Genomic DNA, 23,232 nt, shown 5'->3' on the forward strand with positions numbered 1-23,232 from the left:
GGGGGGGGGGGGGGCTTTTTCCATGACGGACAGACATGTGAAGATGTGTACGGGATAGACCAACATAGTAAAATCACAGTATTGACTGTCAGATGACAAAATTATAGAAGAATATAGATCCAGGAGGACGTTGAGCAACTTCCAGGTGTCGCCATACAGATCTGAGCCACACAACCTCCACCACCATTTAGAGGACAGGTGACATAAACACACAGGAGGTAAAACTCAAGCACACCAGTCACATGGATAGGATTAAAAGAAACAAACACACAAAAGAGGGAGAGAGAGATGAGGTTGAATCTCCTGGAGGACGGGAATCCAGATCCAAAACATCTGGAGAGAGGCACCAACAGGACTCTTGACTATAATTCCTGACTTAATAGATTCAATGAGATTGAGACCGACCCCCTGGAAGGAGAGTGTTAACAGATACAAGGCCTGAAATAATCAAAGAATAAGCAACTTACTGAAGGAGAAAAGATGAGTTTTAAGTTTGCATTAAAGGCTTCAACGGAGTCAGACTGTCTGATGTCTGAAGAGTCACGTTGTCATACAACATCGTAGTTGACAGTTGAGAAGCAACGCTCATAAATCAATCCTGGCCCCCTCATAAAACCCAGTCATAGTCCTGCATTCTTCCTGCTACAGCGTCTCTGGTATGACAAACCTGATCAGTTTATTTCTAATTCTGTGTATTGATACGGTGTCATGACTCATGGAAAAAACTGGACTCTTGTATGTGTAGTATGTAGCAGCTCCACCCATGGGCCTCCATGGGCCACTTTGAGGCCTCAATGTCTGACACAGATATCTGTCAAAGGATCCCTCTGAGGGAAGCTACTGTACAGAGATCTCCACTCAGTGCAGAGTCATAGCGCCCTCCTGTGGAAGGGAGGGTAATCATGATTGTAGAGAGGAGACTTTCTGCACAAAAAATCTCTGAAATTATTTAAGACCAACTTTCTGGGGGCGAGTATCACAGAGTTTCCAACCTCCCTCTCCTGATAACAGTTTAAATACGGCAACAAAAAAAAGAAACCTGTGATGGAGAGGAAGTGAGTGAACAAGGGAGAAATAAGGGAGGGAGGGGAGGAGGGGGAGGGTGAGATGGAGTGCATGGGGGCACAGAGCACCAAGCTGTTGTATTAATCTGCAAATTTTCTGAGATGACGCAAAGACTGTGACTTTGCCTCCCGTCCCCTCTTCATCTCCACATCTCTCCTCTCTCCCGTGTCTCTCCCGATGCCTCGCTCTTGTTGGATAGGAGACAGCGACACACAGCAGGTAAGCCTGGTCGCCTCCTTGTTGTTGTTTTTCCCCTCAGCACGCTCCCATTAATTCACTGCTGACACATACAGCGAGTTCAGACTGTTTGTCAGATTTGACAGGGTTACTTTGACTGTTTGGTGTCTTTGATTGTTTAGGGCTCAATCATTCATGATTATTGGCTTGATGTGCATTTATTTTTCCCTAGGGGCAAGGATGAATTGATGTATTGTAACTTCAGAGATACTTTGCCTGTGTTTCATGTTTGTTTGTGATGATCTTGAATGAACGTTAAGTTAATTATGTTTTTTAACTGCAGTAGTGATTTCCACTTTTTAAATCTGGTGTTTAAACATGCGGGACTTATATCTTATCAGTTATCAGCATTGTTTTAGCACGCTCTCTGTTGTCAGAGAGAAGGGAATCAGAGAGAGAGATTCAAAGCTGGAATAAGGAGTTTCCAAGACGTCTGTTGGCCAAATGAGAAGATGGATTTACAGTACGGAGAGAATGAGTTTAGTGAAATTCAGTCCTTCTGGAGTGTGGAACGATAGAGAGATTGCAACAACAGATCAAAAAGGAAAAGAAGAGAGAAAGAGATAGTTTATAAATAGCAGAGCTTTACAAGGGTGAAGAGAGCAGATGTGATAGTCTGTGCTTAAGGAGTTCAAACAACAGATTAATACACTGAGATTATCGTCAGAGAGAGGAGGGGAGGGAGGGCTTGTGCTTGACATGTGTGGACACACACACACACACACACAAGTGTTTTCTGTCATTCACACTCCATGACCACACAGTACTGACAATCACACATAAACCTTTTCCCTGACGGTTTCTGGCTGTGTCCTTCCTTTTGCTCTTTGCCAGACATCTATTTAACACAAAAACGTTAAGTCGCATAATCGATTAGTTGATCAACATAAAATGAACCCAAAAATCTTTGATAATTCATTGTTTAAGTAGTTTATGAGCTTCTCATATGTCAGGGTTTTCCTCTTATCAGTTTTATATTGTTGTTAGATAAATATATTTTGGTTTTGGACTGTTTTACAAATAAATTTGTAACATTTACTGATTTGAATTAAGGGTGTGCTGTGACATTTAAAGATGTCACATTGAGCTCCTGCAATTTGTAATGGACATTTTTTCCCATTACACTAAAACTTGCTTTCCTGGTTTTTGTCAAACATTGAGTCAGAAATTCCTCATAAGATGTTAAAACATGTCAAATGAGGACATGCATTGACCCATGTCTGGTCATATCCAACCACTGATGGACTGACTCCAGGACAGATGTGACTGACACTGACCTTTACTGAGACAGTTAATACACACCATTAACCCTCCTGCTGTAGCAATATGGTAAAGTCATGTACTGGACACGTGTTTGATGGCAGTTGTGCATATGTTTAAGGAATTAAGTACAGCTCTGCTTTGAACTGCATGGATACTCATATGTACTCAGTGTGTGTGTGTGTGAAGGCGACAGAGTGTCTACTTCTGTTTCTTTGTCATTATTGATATTGACATAAAATGTGTTTCTGTGGAAGGAGAGACATTCACAGAGCAGAAAACGCAGATTTGGCCATAAGTTACATGTTTATTATTTACCTAAAAATTAATTGGTATTTTTATGAATAAAACATCAGAGCAAGTTTGCTCAGAGATTTTTTAGATTAGAAAATATTTCATCAACCTGAAACCTGATCTGAAAGGAACCTGTTCACCACACACTGTAAACTAATTATAAAGAAAATAATTGCTGATTCCAGATTGCATAATATCTGTAACTGTAACTAAAATTGCCTTTTGAGTAGTATTGCTGTTTATCATGCGACGATGATGTAAAGTTTAATAAGTGCTACTTCTAGCTGGGAAAATACTTGTGAGTGGTGTGAACTCTTGTGACAGCTTGGAAAACTAAAAGAGTGTAGTGTTTTTGGAATACATGTTTTGTAATTTCTCAAAATAAAAATTAGAAGAAGTTGGCATCTGTCAGTGCGGCACCACCTGATTTGTGAAAGGGGACAGTACATTTCATGGTTTCATGGTAGTACTGATATTGTTCTGGTCAAGATGACTGTACACCTAAATTCTCATATGGATTCATGCTCGGATGTATACGTGTGTTTGATACCATCGTAGTGCTGCAGTGATCATCCTCATCTGCCTCTGTTGAACAAGGGTAGGATGGAGGGCCGGGGAGGGGAGGGGATTATATCTCGATCCCTTTGCAAAGCTCACACCAAACAATCAGCCATTGGAAATAATCCCCTGAGACACACAGTCACTGGCACACAGTTAGAAACACACACACACACACACATAAAGATGCCTTTTATACAATATACTGTATGTCAATATTGTGTGTGTTTATACACACACGTAGATTTTGAGTGAATCTACATGTTAGTGTTGATCTGTAAATATAATAAACTATATAAAATCAATGAAGTCAAGTTTTTTTTACTGTTATGGACATATTACCATTTCAGTGGCATGATATGATGGGAAACCACTCTCTTGGTTTGTATGCTGTCATGAAACGATCCCATTCTGGATGTTCAAGTTCCATTAATTCCATGTTCTTTAATTGTGGAAAAATAATTTTTACAGCTGCAACAAAGAATTATTTTCAGCTATTAATCTGCAGATAAGTTTTCAAAATAATCGTTTAGTCTTTGAAACATCAAAAGAATTGTTAAAAACGACCATAAGTCAAAAGTCCAAAACCCAAAGATATTGAGTTTACAATGAAATATGACAAAAACAAACAGCAAACAATCTCACATGATAAGATAGAAAAGATAATTTTATGCATTTTTTCACCATTTTTGCTTGAAAAATTATTGAAATTATTAACAATTGCAGATTTTTTCCCTGTCAAATCAATCAATCATTTCAGCATATGATAAATAAGTCAAGATGGATTGAAACTTACTGTAATGTCTAAGTTAAAATCACAGGCGGGCAGACAGATTGGGAGGGAGGGGGGAGTTATAACTTGAATGTATAGCCAACATGCATCTAGATCTCTTGAATCAACTTCGGTGATTGGCTGGAGACCTGGTTGGATCATTAATGTGGAAGACACTAAGTGCATACGAGGAAAAGGGGGGTTAAAACTGATGAGACCGTGACACCAGGACTGAAACGAGTACTGAGATAGTTTGTCGTGTCCTGCTCTGATAGTATGTGCACCTTCATCTACTAGCAGCTTGGGCTCATTTACAGTAATCACAGCCTGCTCTTCTGGGAGATTAAACTCATTCTGACATCGCAGCCCGTCCTGGAAACCATGACGATTAAGAAGATGTTTTGTGAGTACATGACTGCATGTGGAGACTGATTGTGAGGGTTATCAACGACTGCATAGGTCATCATCACACATCTAATGGACTACAAGTGTATTTACATTAAGGACGCTGATGTTTATCCAGTCGCCATTACTGTGAAAGTTACTGTGGGAGACTTTCTGTCTTGTGGCTCTATTTAGACCATGAGGGCATGTAAACAGCTCCGCCACGACTACCATACCTGTAGGAGTTACATCCTTGTTTCTTTGGGCTGAGCGAGACTCACTTTGAAGTCCCTCTACCTTCACCCTTGTTCTTCAGCTTTCATCACGAACATGTGTTTGCAAAGCCTAGGCTTCCCTTCAAAGCAGAATGCCTCCTGGCCTGCAGCCTACCTGGCAGAGTAGTAATACTTGTGTCATGTTGCTAAGAAATCCAGGATTTACTGTAAGCTGCCTGAAAAAGCTGAATCCGCTGACTTGAATTGCTGTGTTTTATTAGGGATGCTGAGCTGTAATATGATGTAACAGGCATGTCTACAGACAGTCATTCCTCTCCTGGCTGTTGCTTTGATACTCTGATCAGCGTCTGTTTATTGTGTTCCCTATAAACTGTGCTTTGGTAAGTGCTTTTCAGGCAAGATATTAGAATCTTAGGAGTCAAATTCAACCCAACAAGGTTGTAAATAGTTTCTGTTTTCCTCAGTTGAACAGAGCCACCAGGAGAGCCCAGTAAGTGCTGATTCCTAGAGGCCAGCTATGTTGCGTCTCGAGGCAGCCCTGACATTTCCTGGAGCAGGAAAATAATCTCTCTTTTGGGAAAGGAAGACAGATTTGCTGCTTCAGGTCCTTGAGTATGTCCATGCAGCTTATACTCCTCAGCGCCGCCCTCCTCGCAGGACACATGCTGTTGTTTCATTATTTCAGGGCCCCCATTTGACCTGCTCAGGGAACAAAGGTTTTATATCCAGCTTTCACCACCGGGGAGTAAGACAATCATCCTTATTTTCAGTGTAACACATGTAACTGCTGATTAAATTACCTTACACATGTATAGTGGGAAGTACACGTCATCACAGAAAAACTAAGCAAACCAGCCTTTGTCCTAGCTTGATTACAAGGTTACAAGGTTACAGGAATCGAAAAGGTCTAATCCCCTTGGTGATTTAAAAAATGACAATCACCAAACCTGGAGTTAACGTTATGATGCTAAAATGAACTCTTGTCCATGAGTTCATTGTTCAATTAAAAGGCTGGGAGGATGGTTTCCCCTGATTTCACCCCGTTAGACTGCGTATGTGGTCCACTGTCGTTACCAAACAATGTTCATGCTCAGACTGACATAAGGATTGAAGAGGATTTGTGAATGCTACAACAGTGGAACACCCTCCCCCTCATCTTTTCACTGAGGATTATATCTTTGCAATTGAAACTTAGCCGGACATTCTCTGCCCCCAAAATATACAATTTCAGATCACACTGGCAATCCGACTTTGTGCGTGGTCTGGCACTGTTGAAACTAGAAAGCAGCAGAGATATGGCCAGTGATGAGAGTGGATGTGAAAGCGTCAGAGCAGACCAACTAGTAGGTAACATTATTTTGTCCTCACCCTTGTCTACTGTACTTTGGTGAATGTGTACAACTGTAATCCTACGGCTGCAAAAAATGCCATCCACTCAGCTGATGAATTATAATCATGTCTGATTGCAATTGTCTCTCTGAGTCTGACTGTTTGTAAATGTGACATTCATACTTCTAACTAGGATTTGGCATGGCTGCGCTGCTCTCCAGATGTGTTTATATACGATTAATGTTTAGAGATGGTGGCAGTGGGGTCTTTTCTCCGCTGAGTTGAAATGTGTTATTGGACCACGGACACATTCTTACTCGTTGACTCTTTCATTGTGTTGAAGTTGATGACTCTGCCTTGGAGGAAAATTTGATTTCATCCATTCCAACAATTCTGTGGTGATGTACAGGAGCTAAAATAGACTTGATTGGTAATTATTAACACTTGACAGGTGTTTATAAAGAAGTGAAATGTTTTTAGGGTTACTTTCAACTAGCAATGCTAGCACTGTGGCTCTAGGCATGGCAATGTTAGCTGGTCGGTCTACCAATCTTATACAAACTTTCATGGTCCCGAGAGTATGATTATTGATGACGTTGGATCGTACCCTGACTTTTAATCTAGTGCCACCATGAGGTGGATTTTTTTTGTTTGTGTGTGAAATATCTCAATAACTAAAAAAGAGGATGAATCAAAATTACTTTTGTGATTCGCTGACTTTTCGTCTAGCACCACCAGCACGTCGAAACTTTCACTTATCCAATGAAATATCTGGCACAAAATTGTCAAGTGCACATAATAATAGTTCCCAGATAATGTATACCTTGACCTTCGAGTGAAATATCTCAAACAACCAGTAGATGAAAAGTTGGCACATGGCCATAACATTTGGCGCAAACATTCAACACCATCATCAGGTCAAAATTTAAATTTGGTACTACGGTTGTGTGCATCAAAATACAGTACTCTGGTTTATGACCAAATACCTGCAAATTAATTCCCATCGGTCTCCGCTGTACTAATTAGCTAATGTTAACATGATAACACACAAAAACTGATGGTGAACATTGTAGCCTATGCCTTCCAAAAATGAGCATGTCAGCATTGTCATTTTGAGCATGCTAACGTTAGCATTTAGCTTAAAACAGCATTGTTCCTAAGGTTACCCACAGCCACTAGCATGACTGTGGCCTGTAGTCTTGTTCTTTCATGTACATTTCCAGTTCAGATTTAGCCATTAAGTAATTAGTCCTTGTCCAGGCCTGTAATTGTCAGACACATCAGTAACAGATGATCAGACAACCAGGGGCCACATCTCATGACTCCTAGCTGATTCATTCTTAACTGCACTCTTCGGCTATATCTCTTCCTTTATTAGTGACTCCCTATTGTGTTGTATTTAGATTTTGGCAGTTTCTGCCTTTTCCATTTAGAGGGCGATTACAGATTACATCTCTTGAGATGTTTCTTCATGTCCTGTTTGGCCATTGCCTGCTGTGTTTGGGTTGCCTGCAGCCATGCTTCTTTACTTCCCTAAGTAACCCTTACTAAATACTCAAAGGAAATTCTTGTTGTGTGAGTGAATGGCAGGTAACGCTGGTTGTTCCTAATCCCCTTTTAAGAAAAGAGTCAGCCATCCAGAATGGTAACAATGTGAGTCCTCAGGAGCCACAGGAGAATAATGCTTTGTTAAGATAGTCTATAAACATTCCAGTGTCTTCACATTTGACAAATCAGTTTAAGAGCTAAGGGTGCATCATCAACCAACACTGAATACTATGCAGGCCGGCTGAATTATGTTGAAGCATGTATTCTTCTACACTCATCTCTCCCGCTGTCTCCACAGGCAGGATGACAAACCAGTCGACAGCCAACCAGTCCAACACAAACAAGGTGAAGGAGAAAGAAGAAAACCAGCAAGATGATAACACAGAAGTTGCGTATAAAGATGCTGGCTACTGCAGCCGCAACACCCACAACCTGCTACTGGGACTCACTGTTCTGGGTATGCATGGACCCAGAAACTCTCATGATATTATTCTGTGTTTAACTGCAGCCAATCAGCTTGTGAAAGCTAGATTGTGGTTGTTGTTAAAAATAGAAAAAGACTTTAGAATAACCATTTAAAGAAACAAACCTAATCTCAGTTTTTAGTTGACATCCCACACACCCACATTTTTTTGACAATTGAATATAATTGAATTTGAGGTTAGCATTGTTGTTATAAAAAACAACTGCAGCAGATATTACCACGCACAATTCTAAATGTACGGACTCATTTTCCCATGAGACATCTTAGGCTTGTTGTTGTTTTTAGTGTGCCTCTCTAAATACTTTGGTATGTTTCTGCAGGCTGTGTTTTTTGTCAAAAAAAGCTCCCACAAAGTGTGTTATTTTTGTCATTTGTCACCCAGTTTTAAACCCCAATTTAAGCCTGTTTACATTACAGTAGACGGTTCTCATTTGTCAGAGGTCTATTACATGTCAGATGTAAAACAACACTTTTTGGGGGGAAGAGAAGAAGGCCAATGAGTCCACAATAAACTAAACTGATGGTCTATCAACATATGGTGGAGAGTTTTAGATATTTTTTGGTGCTAATATTTTGTACAAAATTTTGTTATCTTTACATCTAACCAAGTACACATTAGTGGTTATTCAGGATTTTTAAGAATCTATAATATTCACACCATCATGGCGCTCTAAAACTCGCTGCTGTAACCCAAACTAATGCGCCACTCTATGACGAAAGGGGACCTTTTAAATTAATTTGCAAAATATGCAAAATGTATTTGCTACAAAAACAATACAGATTCATTCCAGAAAATTAAACACATTCTCCTACATTTAGCTGATGCTTTTATCCAAAGCGACTTACAATTAATATGCTATATATGTCAGAGGTCACACACCTCTGGAGCAACGAGGGGTTAAGTGCCTTGCTCAGGGACACATTGGTGGATGGGTCACAGTGGGGGATTGAACCTGGGTCTTTTAACTTCAAAGGCATAGTCTTATCCATTGTGCCACTACCACTTCCTAACTTTTCCTCTCCTCAGGTGTTGTTATGGGAGTTGCGCTTGGGATGCTGCTGCGGTACATGATGGTGACAGACAGCTCTGCCCTCACTATGGTTTCTTTCCCTGGAGAAATCCTCATGAGAATGCTGAAGATGCTCATCCTGCCTCTCATCATCTCTAGCCTTATCACAGGTGTGTCACTTACACACACATGCAAGCATAGACAAATAAGCAATGTACAGTAAGCATATGCCAATGTGCACAGGTTGTTAGGTTGAGTCAAGCAAGGAGCAGGCAAAGCAGGGATTCTGACCCAAAAGCAGGACACGCAGGCGGAGCAGATGCAGCTTTTAGTTTTTATTAAGAAAACTCAATGGTGAACAGGCTTACATGATGTAGAGGCAGGCTAGAGTCCAAAACAAGGCAAACACAATCTAAACTGGTACAAGCAATTATCTAAAGTCCAAAATAAATCCCAAAACATGGGTACAGGAAACAGGCAAAATCCAAAATAAATCCAAAACAGGCACAGGAGACAGGCAGAGACGCTTGACAAAGAACAAAGACAATGGGAAGACACCTAAGTATGCAAGGGGGAGGTGATTAACAAGACACAGGTGGAAATAATAAACAAATAATCAAACAAGTGGGAACACAATAGCAGGAAGTGAAATGAGCAGAAATGATAGCAGAGGTAAGTAACAAAAAAAATAACAACAGAAAACACAGAACGAATAAATAAATGACACAAGGAAAAACAAACACAGAGGGCAGGAAGTAACCACAGACACAAGCAAAAGAGGTTAACAAAATAAAACATACAAAACCCAAAACAATATAATCTGACAATTAAAATATTTCCTCTAAACTGGAAGTAATGTTGGTTGGTTTGTCAGGCTAGTGTTTTCTTTTAAAGTGTAATATGTCTACAAATATTGGATATTCGTGATTCCCGGAGGATCAATCCTTATGACTTTTCAAAGCACCACTCACCAGTTACATTTTCCACTTTTTAGCTCTTTGGTTCACGATGAGATACCTCTAAAACAAAGTACTGAAGCCTTTCAGCCTGCACTTTGACAGTAATGCTAACATTGCATGCTAGATGCACAGCTGCTGTAGGCATGTTATACCAAGATGCTTAATATTTGCATATTGCCATGTTAACTGTCCATGATATAAAACTAAAATCAAAATGTTACACGCTAAATTTCAGCATGTTAATGTATGATAACTGTACATACATTAGCAATTAGCATCTTGATTCCCTGGCTAAGGGCTGAACTGAACTGAATACATCCATCAGTTTATTGAGAAACTGATCAGCCTCACCTGTGCTTTCAGAATAATGCAGAAATTGCATGCTAAATGCTAACATGCTGTAAGTATATTATACTCTAAACATTAACTGTAACTAACTGTACAAGATTTCAAACTACGTAAATACAGTAAATGTTACTGTATACAACTGTACACAAGTTAATGTTCTGAAGTTAGTGTATTAAGTACAGATTTAAATCCAGTTGCATTCACACTACATGGTGTATAGATTTGAGTGAAAACACTGATGGTCATCTTTCTCCTTCAGGACTGGCTGGTCTAGACGCCCGCTCCAGTGGCAGGATGGGTAGCAGAGCCATGGTGTACTACATGTCCACCACTGTAATCGCTGCCATCCTCGGGGTCATCCTGGTGTTGGGAATCCATCCGGGGAACCCCAAGCTGAGGGGAGGCCCGTCAAGCACAACCCAGAAGAGCCAGGAGGTCAGCAGTATGGACGCCTTCCTCGACCTCATCAGAAACCTCTTCCCTGAGAATCTGGTGCAGGCCTGCATCCAACAGGTAGCCTCAGCATCTGAAACGTATATATTTGGAACTATTGCTCTGGTGCGCAGACTGGTTGTATGCATCAAAATACAAATGTTACAGATATGGGATGGAGAAAGGAAAGGTTGTTTGGCCAATGCTGGTCTTTTAATAAAAGTTAGTTATTCAGTCAGTTATTGCTTTCCACTTCCAGCATGACTGATATTCTTTTTGTGTAACTCCCACAATGGAATCTGCAGCACTCAACCTTGGTCTATTTGACCATCTGCAATTCCATATCAACTGACCAAACTATGTGCTAATGAAGATCATGTGATATGATCTGTTCTTTATCTGCGCTGTTTTATCTGTTTTATTTTCATTTTCTGTTAAGCAACTTGTAACCTAGTTAAGAAAATTGCTATAAAGTAGTGGTTCCAACCTGTGGGTTTGAGACCCCCACAGGGAGATGTGAGATAATTCTTCTATAGGACATTTTTAAAATGCAAATTCTCCTATATAATGTTTATCTTTCAGACTTCTCCAGTCTTTACCTTGTTGGGGGGGAAACACTGTGATGTTTCATTTCTTCATTCCTCAACAAAGTAGAACAAATAATTGAAATTCCCTCTTTTATTCAGCTGCTCATGTCTCAAAGACATACAGCTTGTCATGGAGGGTTGCAAGTAGATGTTGCTTCATGTTATTGGTTCACAAGCAAAAATGTTTGGGAACCACTGATCTAAAGCTACATAACAGCTACTAAATGGACCTTGAAGTGAGATTTGTTTGTAAAAAAGCAATTATAATCCCGATTTTGATATTTTAAAGTAGCACTAAATGTTGGAAAGAGCCCTTTATGTGACCCTGAAAAGGCCAAAGTTGAAGTCTGTACAAGGTATTAACTGTGCAGTCTGACAGAATGAAAGAACTACAGAGACTTGTTAACGACTGATGTGATTCTCGGGAGAATCTGGCTGTCCTCCAAACTCCATACACAATGTTTTCTACATGTGTCAGGAGTGAGTGAAAGCATCATTTGACTACAAGAGGATCAAAAGGCCAAGGCTGCCTTCTGTTCATGCACAGTCCTAGAAGTTTAACTTGTGTAATTAACCAGTTAAAGATTTAACTTTAAGTTTTACTTAATCCATGTATAATTATATATTATTTGAGCAAATTGTCATTTGTGAAGTTATATACCAAATATTTGGTGTTGGCAACTTTTTAAATGCTTGTTCATTATGTATTTATACCATTGCAATTTAAATATATTTTGCTGTTTTTTCACAGTTGTTTCGACAAAAGAAGGAAGATAAAATACAATATCACTGGAATTTCAAATTTTTTGGGACATTTTATATCTAAAACTGTTCTTCTAGATTATTAAATAACAAAAATGTTTGAAACTTCGGTTGAGTGATGAATATATTCATTAAAGGAATAATAATACAGCAAAAGGCGAGATTCTGGAAATGATCCACATGTATGTATTTGTTTTGAATACCAACTGAAAAATAAGATTGTAATTTTCCACATGAAAAGCCAGCTGCATCAAAACGGCTAATTTCGGATAGGATGGGATGATCCAGTAGACGGCTACTGTTTATCTCAGCTGATCATTTTTAAACAATAATCCAGGTCTCATTCACGATGGGACAGTTGCCTTCTTCTGTCCAAATCCTGTCTTTCGTCTTCTCTCTATTATGCGTATGTGTCTGAATGATTAGAAGAAGTTGTCTGTGCTGGACTGGGTGAGGGTCAGCCCTTCTGCTACTGCTAATCTCTTTACATCTGCAATGCTAGATCCTTATAACATTTATTTATTAACAGTAAGTCATCTGCTGGTGGAAAGGCAGCACTGCTGAGCACCAGCTTATAGACTCTACTTTTTCTCCCCGTGGTATTCAGTTCTTTATTCCCTTCTTCACATCTCTCTCTTTTCTGTCTGCGTCTCTGTTTTACTGCATCTTTTGTGTGCACTCATCAGGGATTCATTGAAGTCATAAACGACATAATTGCTTTTGCTGGAAGGACATGTCCTTCACCTCTTTTTTGTTGTCTTTATGTGAGAATCTCTTGTCTCCTGTTTTGCCTTTTCTTTAAACATATTATTGTGCTGCTGCCAAGCTTTTGTTTGCTCAATACGAGTTGCAAAATCAGTGTTTTGCATTTCAGTTATTGTCTGAACCACTCATCAATCTTAATGTGGTTTGCTTCTCCCTCCAGGCTCAGACTGTGCTGAAAAAGGTGCCAGTCTCAGCACCAAACCAAACTGAGCCCATCTTAGTCAACAAGAAGAAACTGGAATACAAATGGGGCATGAACGTCCTCGGTGAGTTGATGAAAGAGCTGATATTACACTGTTTTCTTGAAAGGTTTGAAGCTTTATGTTGTCCAATCGTCTCATCACATTTCATTTGGATTTTCCTGATGATTGTTTGCATTGATAACTACGGTACTTTACTCCACTGCATGTTGCAGTTTCCAGTCACATGCTGATTTGTGTCCTCCTCAAGGCTTGATTGGCTTCTTCATCACCTTTGGGATCTGCATGGGCAGGATGGGCGAGCGAGGGAAGGTCATGTGCGACTTCTTCAACATCCTCAACGAGATTATCATGACGATGGTTTCCATGATCATGTGGTCAGTGTCTTGTTTTTCCCTGTGTGTATTTGTGAGTTTGCAAACTTGCACAACATGTGTCTCTGTTTTTGCTCACATGGGCCAGCGGCTGCATTGCTTTGACATTCTGGAGATACCACACACAGACGTCAGTGACAGTGATGAATAAGGCAAAGAGTGTGTACGTGATACAAATTCTGGGAACAAGCAGCAGTGTCTAATGTCAAAGAGTCAGATAGGAGAGAAAGGAAGAGGAAAAGGGAGAAAGTGTGTTAGTGAAGGACACTGACAGATGGAAAGAAAAAGACAGAGGGTTTCCCTGGCACACATGCTGCAGTCTGTGGTATGCTGGGGAGTAGCAGGAGCCGGGGCCCAGAACAATGTTGTGGGCTCCCAGGGGAGCCGGGTGGAAGATCTCCAAAATGTAATGGATCCACCGACGGCAGAGGAGCCACTTGGCAGCAGAGCAGAAAGCAGATGCGGGTGGGAGGGACAGAGAGATGTGGAAAGATGCGTGTGAGAGCATTTCTTCAGAGAGCAGTGCACTCCTTGAGGCTTCGCAGGACCTTGGCTAGTCACACAGAGAAAGAGAGTGTAGTGGCACTCAGAGTGGGGACGGGAAGGGAAGGGGGGTGCAGGGTAGGCGGTTGGAAGAAAAACAGCACGATGCTTGTCTTGCAGCTCTCCCAGGCCATCTACACATGCAGCTGGACACCAAAGGAATTGTGTCCTTGTTCGTATCACTCACACAGTATAAACAGATTACTCATGGACCTATGGAGCCAGCCAAACACTGTGAGTCCTGTGTATACAAAAACACGTATCATACAAGGAACACATCCATCAAATCATATACACGGTATACTCCACCAAACAACTGTCACTGAATGCCAGGCTGGGGTTCAGCACGCAGCTGACCTGAGAGAGCATGGCGCTGTCGAGATGGGAGACGCTTTGATTTGGACCATGAACGGCTTAAAGGGAAATTTAATTCATATGTCCCACAGCCGTGTATTCATAAATGGGAACAACTGCTCTCCAAAGCTAGAAACCAGAGATCCAAGAATGTGTCATGTCCTGTCATAGTGAAAAGTGCTCCTTTGACAGTGAATAAAGATTGATTATGTGTTTTCACACTTAACACATAATTGAATTGTCGTTTTGTGGCAGAACTAGTCTTAAACTACTAAATGCATTCAATAGATTATCAAAATAGTTGATGATGAATTTTCTCTTTATTGACCAAGATCCTTTCAGCTCATATCCTTCCACCTCTATATTCAACTTTTATACAAATAGAAATGAGGACAGTGTGCTTTTTAGGATCTAAAATGAAAGTTATGAGAATTTTGCGACAAATTTAGCAGCAGGGTGAAAACATTAAGGAGAAAGTCAGCAGCAACTCGCCCACAACTTTGATTTTCAGTTTTCAAGCATTAATGTCTGACTGAGGAAATTCTTCAGACCTCTGTGACAATTGAAGATTATTTTTTAAAACATTATTCATTTTAAATACATTAGTGCTGGAAGAATTAGACGATTAGTGGACAATCAGTTAATTGTTTAAGTAATTTTTCAAGCACAAATAACAATTAGTTAATGGTCCCAGCTTCCTAAATGTGAAGATTTGTTTTTCCTTGTCTTACATTACAGATTCGGCTCTAGGAATACTTTTTAGTTTTTAGTTTTATTCAACCAGATGATCTCATTGAGATTTTTCAAGAGAGACCTGGCCAAAATAGCAGCATATTGACAAAGCACAGTTACAAATACGAACACCAAGCACACACACAACAACACAGGACATTTAATAATTCTTAAGACACATAAACAACATTAGACTACTTAAAAGTACAATTTGTACATACTGTAAGTTTAAAGGATTTAGTTATTTTTAAAAGCAGTGACAACAGTTAATAGCATCTTCTTCCAAGTCTTTCATGAGGTATTAAATTCACCAAAAGAGATCAGATTTCTCAACTGCAAATCAGTCTGCAATGTGTTCCAGGTGGATGGAGCAGCATAACTAAAGGCCCTCTTACCGAGCTCTGTAGGGACCATAGGTACAGATAACAAATGCAAGTTACCGGAACGCAAATTCTAATAATAATTATAATAACATAATGGCTTTTTTTCTATAGGAATCGTCTAAGGCAAGGCAGTGTTATTTATATACCACAATAAATACATCACAGCAGAGCTGTTCATATAAGAAGAGATTGTAAGCAGGAAAATGTAGATTGATTTACACTCTGCCTGATGCAGTGTTAAAAAACAGAAAAATATACATATTAGTATATAGAGATATACTAATTCTTCCCAACTCTGTGCTTAGGTATTCTCCTGTTGGCATTGCCTCTCTGATTGCGGGGAAGATTGCGGCCATCGGAGACCTGGAGGTGGTCGCCAGGCAGCTGGGTATGTACATGGTGACTGTCATGGTGGGCCTGGTGATCCACGGCGGCTTGATACTACCTGCTATATTCTTCGCTATCACCAGAAAAAGCCCCTTCACTTTCTACTCTGGAATCTTCCAGGCTTGGATCACAGCTTTGGGCACTGCTAGCAGGTAGGGAAGCCTGCTGGAGGTGTGTGTGTGTGTGTGTGTGTGTGTGTGTGTGTGTGTGTGTGTGTGTGTGTGTGTGTGTGTGTTTGTGTGTGTGTGAAGGTTCTCTGTTTGGGCATATGTTAACACATGTGTGTCACATGTTTCCTTTACGACATCAATTCCACGAGCAGCTGCTGTAGTTACTATGATTGATCGGAGGAGCCTGGTGCTCGCTTTCAGCTATTTGAGTTAAATCAGAAAGGGCTAAAGGCAAAATTCTGTATTTACGTGAATTAACTGACAAATCAGGACAGCAGAGCCAAATGTGTGTAAGCACAGGCTATCATAGACAAGTCCATGTCAGACAGATCCTGTGTTGTAATATCTAAGCCTTAGGATTAGTAGTAACCACTGGCCTTGCTGTATCCTGCCTGGCTCGGCCTTCCCGGGACTCTGCATTGGTGCTGAAACCAACTGTCATTTTGGCACATTACTGAGGCTTTAGTGAATATGGGTAATCCTATCAACGTTTTCTGTAATTATATTATGACCCGAGCTTAGCAGGGCCGGGAATCAAATTCCTTTAATTCACATGTCAGAGGATTGCAACAGTGTCCTATGCCAGCTGTTAGGAGGAGGCTGTCAGCCGACTCAAATTTCTATTGCTTTTTTTTTGTCTCTAATTCAACTTTACCCCCTCACCTCTGTCCTCACCTCTGCACTTTTGTCTTTCACCACCTGTCAACCTATTGCATTACCTTCAGCAGAAACTTTGCTCTTGTTCTTTGTACATCTGCACCTTTCTTTTTGTTCTATAATTCACTCATCTTTTGAGGCCTTCTGTTCTCAGTGCAGGGACGTTACCCGTCACCTTCCGCTGCCTGGAGGAAAATCTGAAGATTGATAAGCGCGTGACTCGCTTCGTGCTGCCCATAGGTGCCACCATTAATATGGACGGCACTGCACTGTATGAGGCTGTGGCAGCCATCTTTATTGCCCAGATGAATGACATCACCCTTGATAGCGGACAGATCGTCACTGTCAGGTAAGACACATGGTGGATGGTCTCCGCACACATACCTCGTGACGTTTCCTTACAAAGTGGCACACATTGACACTTTAAACTGCAGAGTTTCATTAAAAACACCTTAAATCAGTGGTTCCCAAACCCTGAGATGTCGAACACTACGTGTTCTCGACCTGGAGGTTTAAAGTTTTCACATCACACTTGTGTAAGTTGCATATTGAACCATGATTGGCTTCCAATCTAGTTGTGATTTTACAAAATCCTGCTCGTACATGTATACACATGTTAAACCGAGGAATAAAGTGAGCTCAGAAAAGGTCCCCCTCCAGCAGAAGAATGTGAAAACATGTGTCTAGTGTCAAACTCTGGACATACGTCATTCTGTACAGTGAAGCTCAGATATAGTAGGTTTTGATTGGCTGTTTTGTGCTTAGTGTAGTTACAAATATTAAACATAGTTTTAACTAACCATCTTAACTATTCATATTGTTTTAACTTGATTGACTAGGAGAGTAAACAAAGTTCTAAAGATATATTTATTTAATTTTAAGGTGGTGTACTTTAAACCTACAGCACAGAACTTTTGTCTCCCTTTCTGCCAGTGATAGTAATTAAACAAACACTGACGTATACTCATGACTTATGCCTCCGCCATGTAGCCTACTCCATCGCTACCATTACTCCCCCCTTCAGCTGTATTTTACCAATCATTGCTGGTTGGCGTAAAACACATCATTACCACTGCACTAGCACAGGAATGTTGACATAGACAGCAGATTTTAAAAATCCAGTATACTGCAAATACAAGGAGATTTGCCTGCTGGTGATGTAAACTTGTTTGGCAAGGGGTTCAATGTAACAGACGTTCAAAAGTCCTGCTCTCTCCAGCTTTAAAGTACAAAGATGAATGGCAGCCTAAAATTCGCCATGAATGCAGTAAGGAATTCATGAGATATTCATTTTCCATTTCTGAGGTTTCAGCACAACATTTATGTGTGATTGGAAACAGTCAACTTGGATCAGACTCAGCTTGTTGTGGCTGGGGGTTACAAATGATGCTCAGCACTTTGAAGTTGTTTATTGTATGTCTTTCATCAGTGGCTGTTTTCCACCAAATTCCACAATCTAATTTCTGAAAGTTCAGTGTGGGTATTATATCATGTGTGGTGAAATTGTTAGAAAATAAGATCCATATGTGGTGTGTAAATCTCTTGAAACTCCCATGTAATCTTCCACTCACAGTGGGGTGATAATTAGCAATGCAGCTTGTCAAAAACTATTGAGATGTAATGCAGAGCACTGAGATCAGATCAATAGCATCATGCCGCAAACATCATGGGTTAGGACACTGTCCAAACTGCCCTGCAGTCACATCTGGGACCAACTATAATTCCTCTAATTGCAGACATGTCACGACAGGCGACATTCTTTTGAGCGTTAAATAATTGAGTCTTAAAAGAGGTCAGGAAACAGTAAGATATTTTGTTTTGTTGTGTTCTGTTGTTGCTGTATGACCTGGTTCTGCAACTTTAAACCACAAAATGATACCATATCTTATACAAATGTGTGTTCTAAACAGGGTTGTCGACTTTCAAAAATGGCGGATGCTTTGGGCAGAGTAGGGTTTTATTGTTTTATATGTGTCACATTATGAAAATGTAATCACATCTCACATTCTGCAATTATCTGCATGTATCTTTGTAATGGAAAACATTTAAATATCTACTGTCATTTTAAAGTAACCTGTGGTAACCCTCCTATGACGAGTCTGGGTTGAGGGCAGAAGTAAACAAGCTGCCTCACTTTAACACATGTGCAATAACACTTGTGGATTATACTTTTCCACCACTTTTGCCAAGAAATATGACCGGAAGAGTCTATAGATTCTGTTACATGTTGAAAATATGGTAATGGCAATGCCATTAAAATATAGATTATAATCTAAAACACTAAATCTGCAAATCATGAAAGGCACATTTTCTGGGCTGTGTAGTGCCAGCTAAAGCAAAGGCTATGATACATGAAATTAATTTCACTTCATATCATTCATCCTTTAAATCCTCATGTTTGCATTCCAAGGTGGATGCCGACAGCTAAAGACAGATGTCTGCATGCAGTGAGACGCTGATCTCCTGCTAGCTGGGCTGGAAACTCTCAGCATAATGTTTCCTGATGACGTGCTTCTGTTTTTTATTAGATTATATATTTAATCTGATACAGTGCAAAAAATTGTGGATTGCAATGTTGTTGATTTACAGTCTAATTTTAGGGGTTTAATTACTACAACTACAAGAACTTTCAGATCCAGATTGTGGAGGTTGAGAAAAAAAAAGTTACATTTCTTTCATCCCAAAACTGTCATTACCAATTTCAGACTAGTGTTTTCAGGCTGGAAAATTTTGGCAAACTTTATTTGTTGCAGGAGACCATTCCCGACCATGTCAACATCTCTGCATTCAGATTCCCTGCATTCAGTTTGGCAGGGTCACTAGAGAGCGCAACACATAAATCAGCAGGCAGATTCATCTATAATTATCATAGAAACTCATGCTCAGCCTCAAGCGTCATGTGGTATTCGATCCATTTTGGGGCTTGGACACCAAGTTAATTGGGTTTATTATTTGGCAGTTGGTGAAAGTTAGAGAATCAATGTTTTCCACCAAGAAGTGTGATTTCTCTTTAATTTCCACATCTGCCCTTTCCACATTCGGATGACACCACTGCAAAGCAAAGTTTTACAGTGTTAATTTTTACCGCGTTAAACAGATTTACAGTAGTGCGAAGTTAAGCTTTGGCTATGTCTGGTTTGTTTTTGGTCTTTGAGTTTTCTTATTTGGATTACAAAATGAATGCATATCTGTTTGCTGCATTCTTTGTGGTGTGTTCAATTGCAATGTAACGTTTGAGTACACCTCTGTCAGTGTTAGTGTGTCTGGGCCTTAGAACCACATAGATTTTTCCCAGGTCCTTTCTGAAAATTGGTATGTTGTCTTCTTTTTCCTCCCCCAGTATGACTGCCACCCTGGCCAGTGTCGGAGCTGCCAGTATTCCCAGTGCTGGACTGGTTACCATGCTGCTAATCCTGACGGCTGTGGGCCTGCCTACTCAGGACATCAGTCTGCTCATCGCTGTGGACTGGCTGCTGTGAGTTAGGTGTCTGATAGGCGTAGATCGTAATAGTGGTGACTGCTCAAGAGCTTTTTCAGTTTAAACAGCAACGTTTGTAAGAGGTGTTATGAAGGTGTTGGTGTTGTTCAGCTCTTGGAGTCTCTAATCTGTTTCACTTGCTGACTCTAATAATATTTGTCCACGCAGTGACAGAATGCGTACCTCCATCAATGTGGTGGGCGACTCGTTCGGTGCCGGGATCGTGGACCACTTGTCGAAGGCAGAGCTTGCCGAACTTGACGCCGCAGAAATGCAAATGCTCCACCCAGAGGAGGAGCTCGATTTCATCCCTCCTCCCCCGATCCTCACAGAGATGGACCTGGTTGACCCTTTCAAACCGCCCGAGCTGCCACCTCGCTCTCCTCGCCCACCCAAACAAAACCACCACAGCCACTTCTCCCAGTCCCAATCCATCACTTACTCGCCGTCCCGTTCTATCCGATCTCCATCACCACGCTCCATCCGCTCTCCCTCTCCGCGCTCTGTCTGCTCCCATTCCCCTCTGCCTTTCCGTACTCATTCACCACGCCTCCTCCACAGGACGGAGCCGGGCTACTGCGCCCTGCCCAGCCACGATAACCAGGTATATACCAATTACTGCTTCTTCTGGTTCTAATGCTACAGAATACATGTTCCTCTAAGATAGAATGATACTTTGAATTTGCTTTGAAGAGATACACAATGTTTTGGACATTGACCTAATGATCAACTCACCTGTTAAGTTCTGAGAACATACATTTGACACCTAAATCATCCACGTATCCCCAGGCTCTATTATTTACTGTATTGTACTCCATGCAAGTGCTTTACGATGTAATGTTTTGACACTGTCCCAATTCAAGGGTCACCTCCTTCCCACAGTCCACATTTAAAACCACGTATTTGGCATTTGGTAAGTCTGTCCAAAGGCCCCTCTAAATCTGATGATTCACTACTAACTAAGTGCTTATAGGCAAATCATGCCAGTCAGCCGCCATCTTGGCAACGCCTCCAGGCAGCTATTTCCGACTAAAAATACCAGGCTCCTATATGAATGAATGGGGAGAGAGCCAGAACTGCACTTTCACTGGTCACCGGGACCTAAAAATTGCATGATTAGATTCAGCGATAAAAATTACTGAAATAGTTTGACAACTATAATACGACTGACATCTTTGCCGTTACGGGCTTTTCCCATTGAGTTGTATTGAGGATGTGATTGAGTGGCGTGTCTCCTCTATAAAACGTCTCTGCTACTAACCTTTAGTGAACTGAAGGACACATTTTAGCATGTGCCCTTCGAAGCAGGTGGCCTCTGAAATGCGATCCAGCAGCCAATTACACACTATCATTGCTGTCTAAAGAAACTGAAGCTAACGTTACTGAAGTTAACGTCAAAGAACTTACATGTGTAGATGATGTGATAAAAGGACCAGGAGTCGTTGGATTAAACACATCATGTGAGATATATTTCTGCGTAGAATACAGCTAAGTTACCTAGCTAGCAGCAACCAAGCAATGAACATTAGCTAGCATTGTGGTGTTAACATGTTGCTGATGTATATTGTGCGAGATTCACACAAAACTAAATGTAACTTTACTGTTTTCCGACAAACTGCAACTTTCTTGACGAACCAAGTTATCTTTTAAAGAGATGGTATTATGCTCATTTTCAGGTTCAAAATCTTATTTAGGGGTTGTACCAGAAAGGGTGACATTTTCAAAAAACACCATGTTTTTAGTCATACTGCACATTGCTGCAGCTCCTCTTTTCACCCTGTGTGTTGAACGCTTCGTTTTAGCTATGGAGTGATACATCTTGCCTCTACATGATCTTTGTTGGGAGCTGCACATGTGCAGTTCCTAGTTAAGGACTACTAGCCAATCAGAAGCAGAGAAGTGGTCAGTGAGAAGCCGGTAAACACGGCTTCGGTTCAGCTGTATGTTCCCCTTACCAGCTTAGCAACATAGACTGGAGCAAGAGTTTCAGAGTGGTGAGTTATTAATCTGATAATTGATTAGTTGATTGAGAGTAAATGAATCTGCAACTAATTTGATAATCTTTCAATTGTTTAAATAATTTATACTTTAAGCAAAAAACAAAAAGTTATTAACGGATTTGATTTGATGATGTCACCAAGGACTTTTTGCGAACATTTTTCTGACATTTTATAGACCACAATTAATCAAAAAGATGTTCTGCAGATGAACCGAAAATGAAAATATTCTCTTCATTTGACTTTCATCTTATGTCAGTGAGATCGTTCTCTCCTGCTTTGGTCATTAAAAGTTCTCAGTGAGATACTAAGAACTTGCAGAAAGCCTAAATGTCAAAGAGACCCCCAGATTTTGTGGGGGATGAAAGGGTAAAATTTGTGTAAAGTAATGGATGAATACTAATTGCAATTACAAAAGAACAAACATGTTTTTAAGGGAGTTTCAAAGCACCTATCCCTCCAAACCGTGGGTTATTCCTTCAACATTTAGCATGTGTACATGTGTAAAATTCACTTGTTTTGGTCACTATCAGCCACATGGTCTACATGTTCTCATATACGTATCGTTGCCTTCACAGATTCCCACGCTGCCTCGCACCTACAGAGAGAGGGACAGGGAACGGGAGAGGCTAAGGCGAGAGAGCGAAACGGAAGAGGATGAGGAGAGGGTTTTGGGTGAAGTAAGCGACGGCGAGGAGAGTGATGACACTGCTTATGATCGGAGGCACACCATCCCACCGTGCGACCTGCCATGATGGGTTTTACCACCAAAAAGCTTCCCCATCAATTAGTTTGCGTTTTATTACAGCTTTCCCCACGTTAGTGCAGTGATTCTTACACAAGTTAGACAACGGTCCCCATGTGATAAGATTTTGTCCCAGGATTGCCCATCTGATAGGATTTTGGCTTTTTGATGTTTTTATTACA

At 40.6% G+C, this 23,232-nt stretch overlaps 1 protein-coding gene across 1 annotated transcript; it reads left to right on the forward strand.

Annotated features, from left to right (window-relative positions):
- The first annotated feature begins 1,208 nt into the window (after positions 1-1,208).
- On the forward strand, positions 1,209-23,232 carry slc1a9 (solute carrier family 1 member 9). Its single transcript, XM_046035140.1, has 11 exons — positions 1,209-1,284; positions 7,982-8,140; positions 9,195-9,347; positions 10,744-10,997; positions 13,191-13,296; positions 13,481-13,607; positions 15,922-16,155; positions 16,985-17,179; positions 20,171-20,305; positions 20,477-20,912; positions 22,884-23,232. The coding sequence occupies exons 2-11, from the start codon at positions 7,987-7,989 to the stop codon at positions 23,058-23,060; spliced, it is 1,971 nt and encodes a 656-aa protein (XP_045891096.1). The 5' UTR covers positions 1,209-1,284; positions 7,982-7,986; the 3' UTR covers positions 23,061-23,232.

This window comes from Micropterus dolomieu, linkage group LG02, assembly GCF_021292245.1.
Source record: "Micropterus dolomieu isolate WLL.071019.BEF.003 ecotype Adirondacks linkage group LG02, ASM2129224v1, whole genome shotgun sequence".
Lineage (NCBI taxonomy): Eukaryota > Metazoa > Chordata > Actinopteri > Centrarchiformes > Centrarchidae > Micropterus > Micropterus dolomieu.

What these genes read in the sequence shown, in the direction of transcription:
- slc1a9 (XM_046035140.1), top strand. Translation starts at nt 7,987, where the DNA reads ATGACAAACCAGTCGACAGCCAACCAGTCCAACACAAACAAGGTGAAG. An exon ending in TGCAGGCCTGCATCCAACAG is followed by an intron (nt 10,998 to 13,190) that starts GTAGCCTCAGCA and finishes TTCTCCCTCCAG; the next exon opens with GCTCAGACTGTGCTGAAAAA. An exon ending in TGCCCAGCCACGATAACCAG is followed by an intron (nt 20,913 to 22,883) that starts GTATATACCAAT and finishes TTGCCTTCACAG; the next exon opens with ATTCCCACGCTGCCTCGCAC.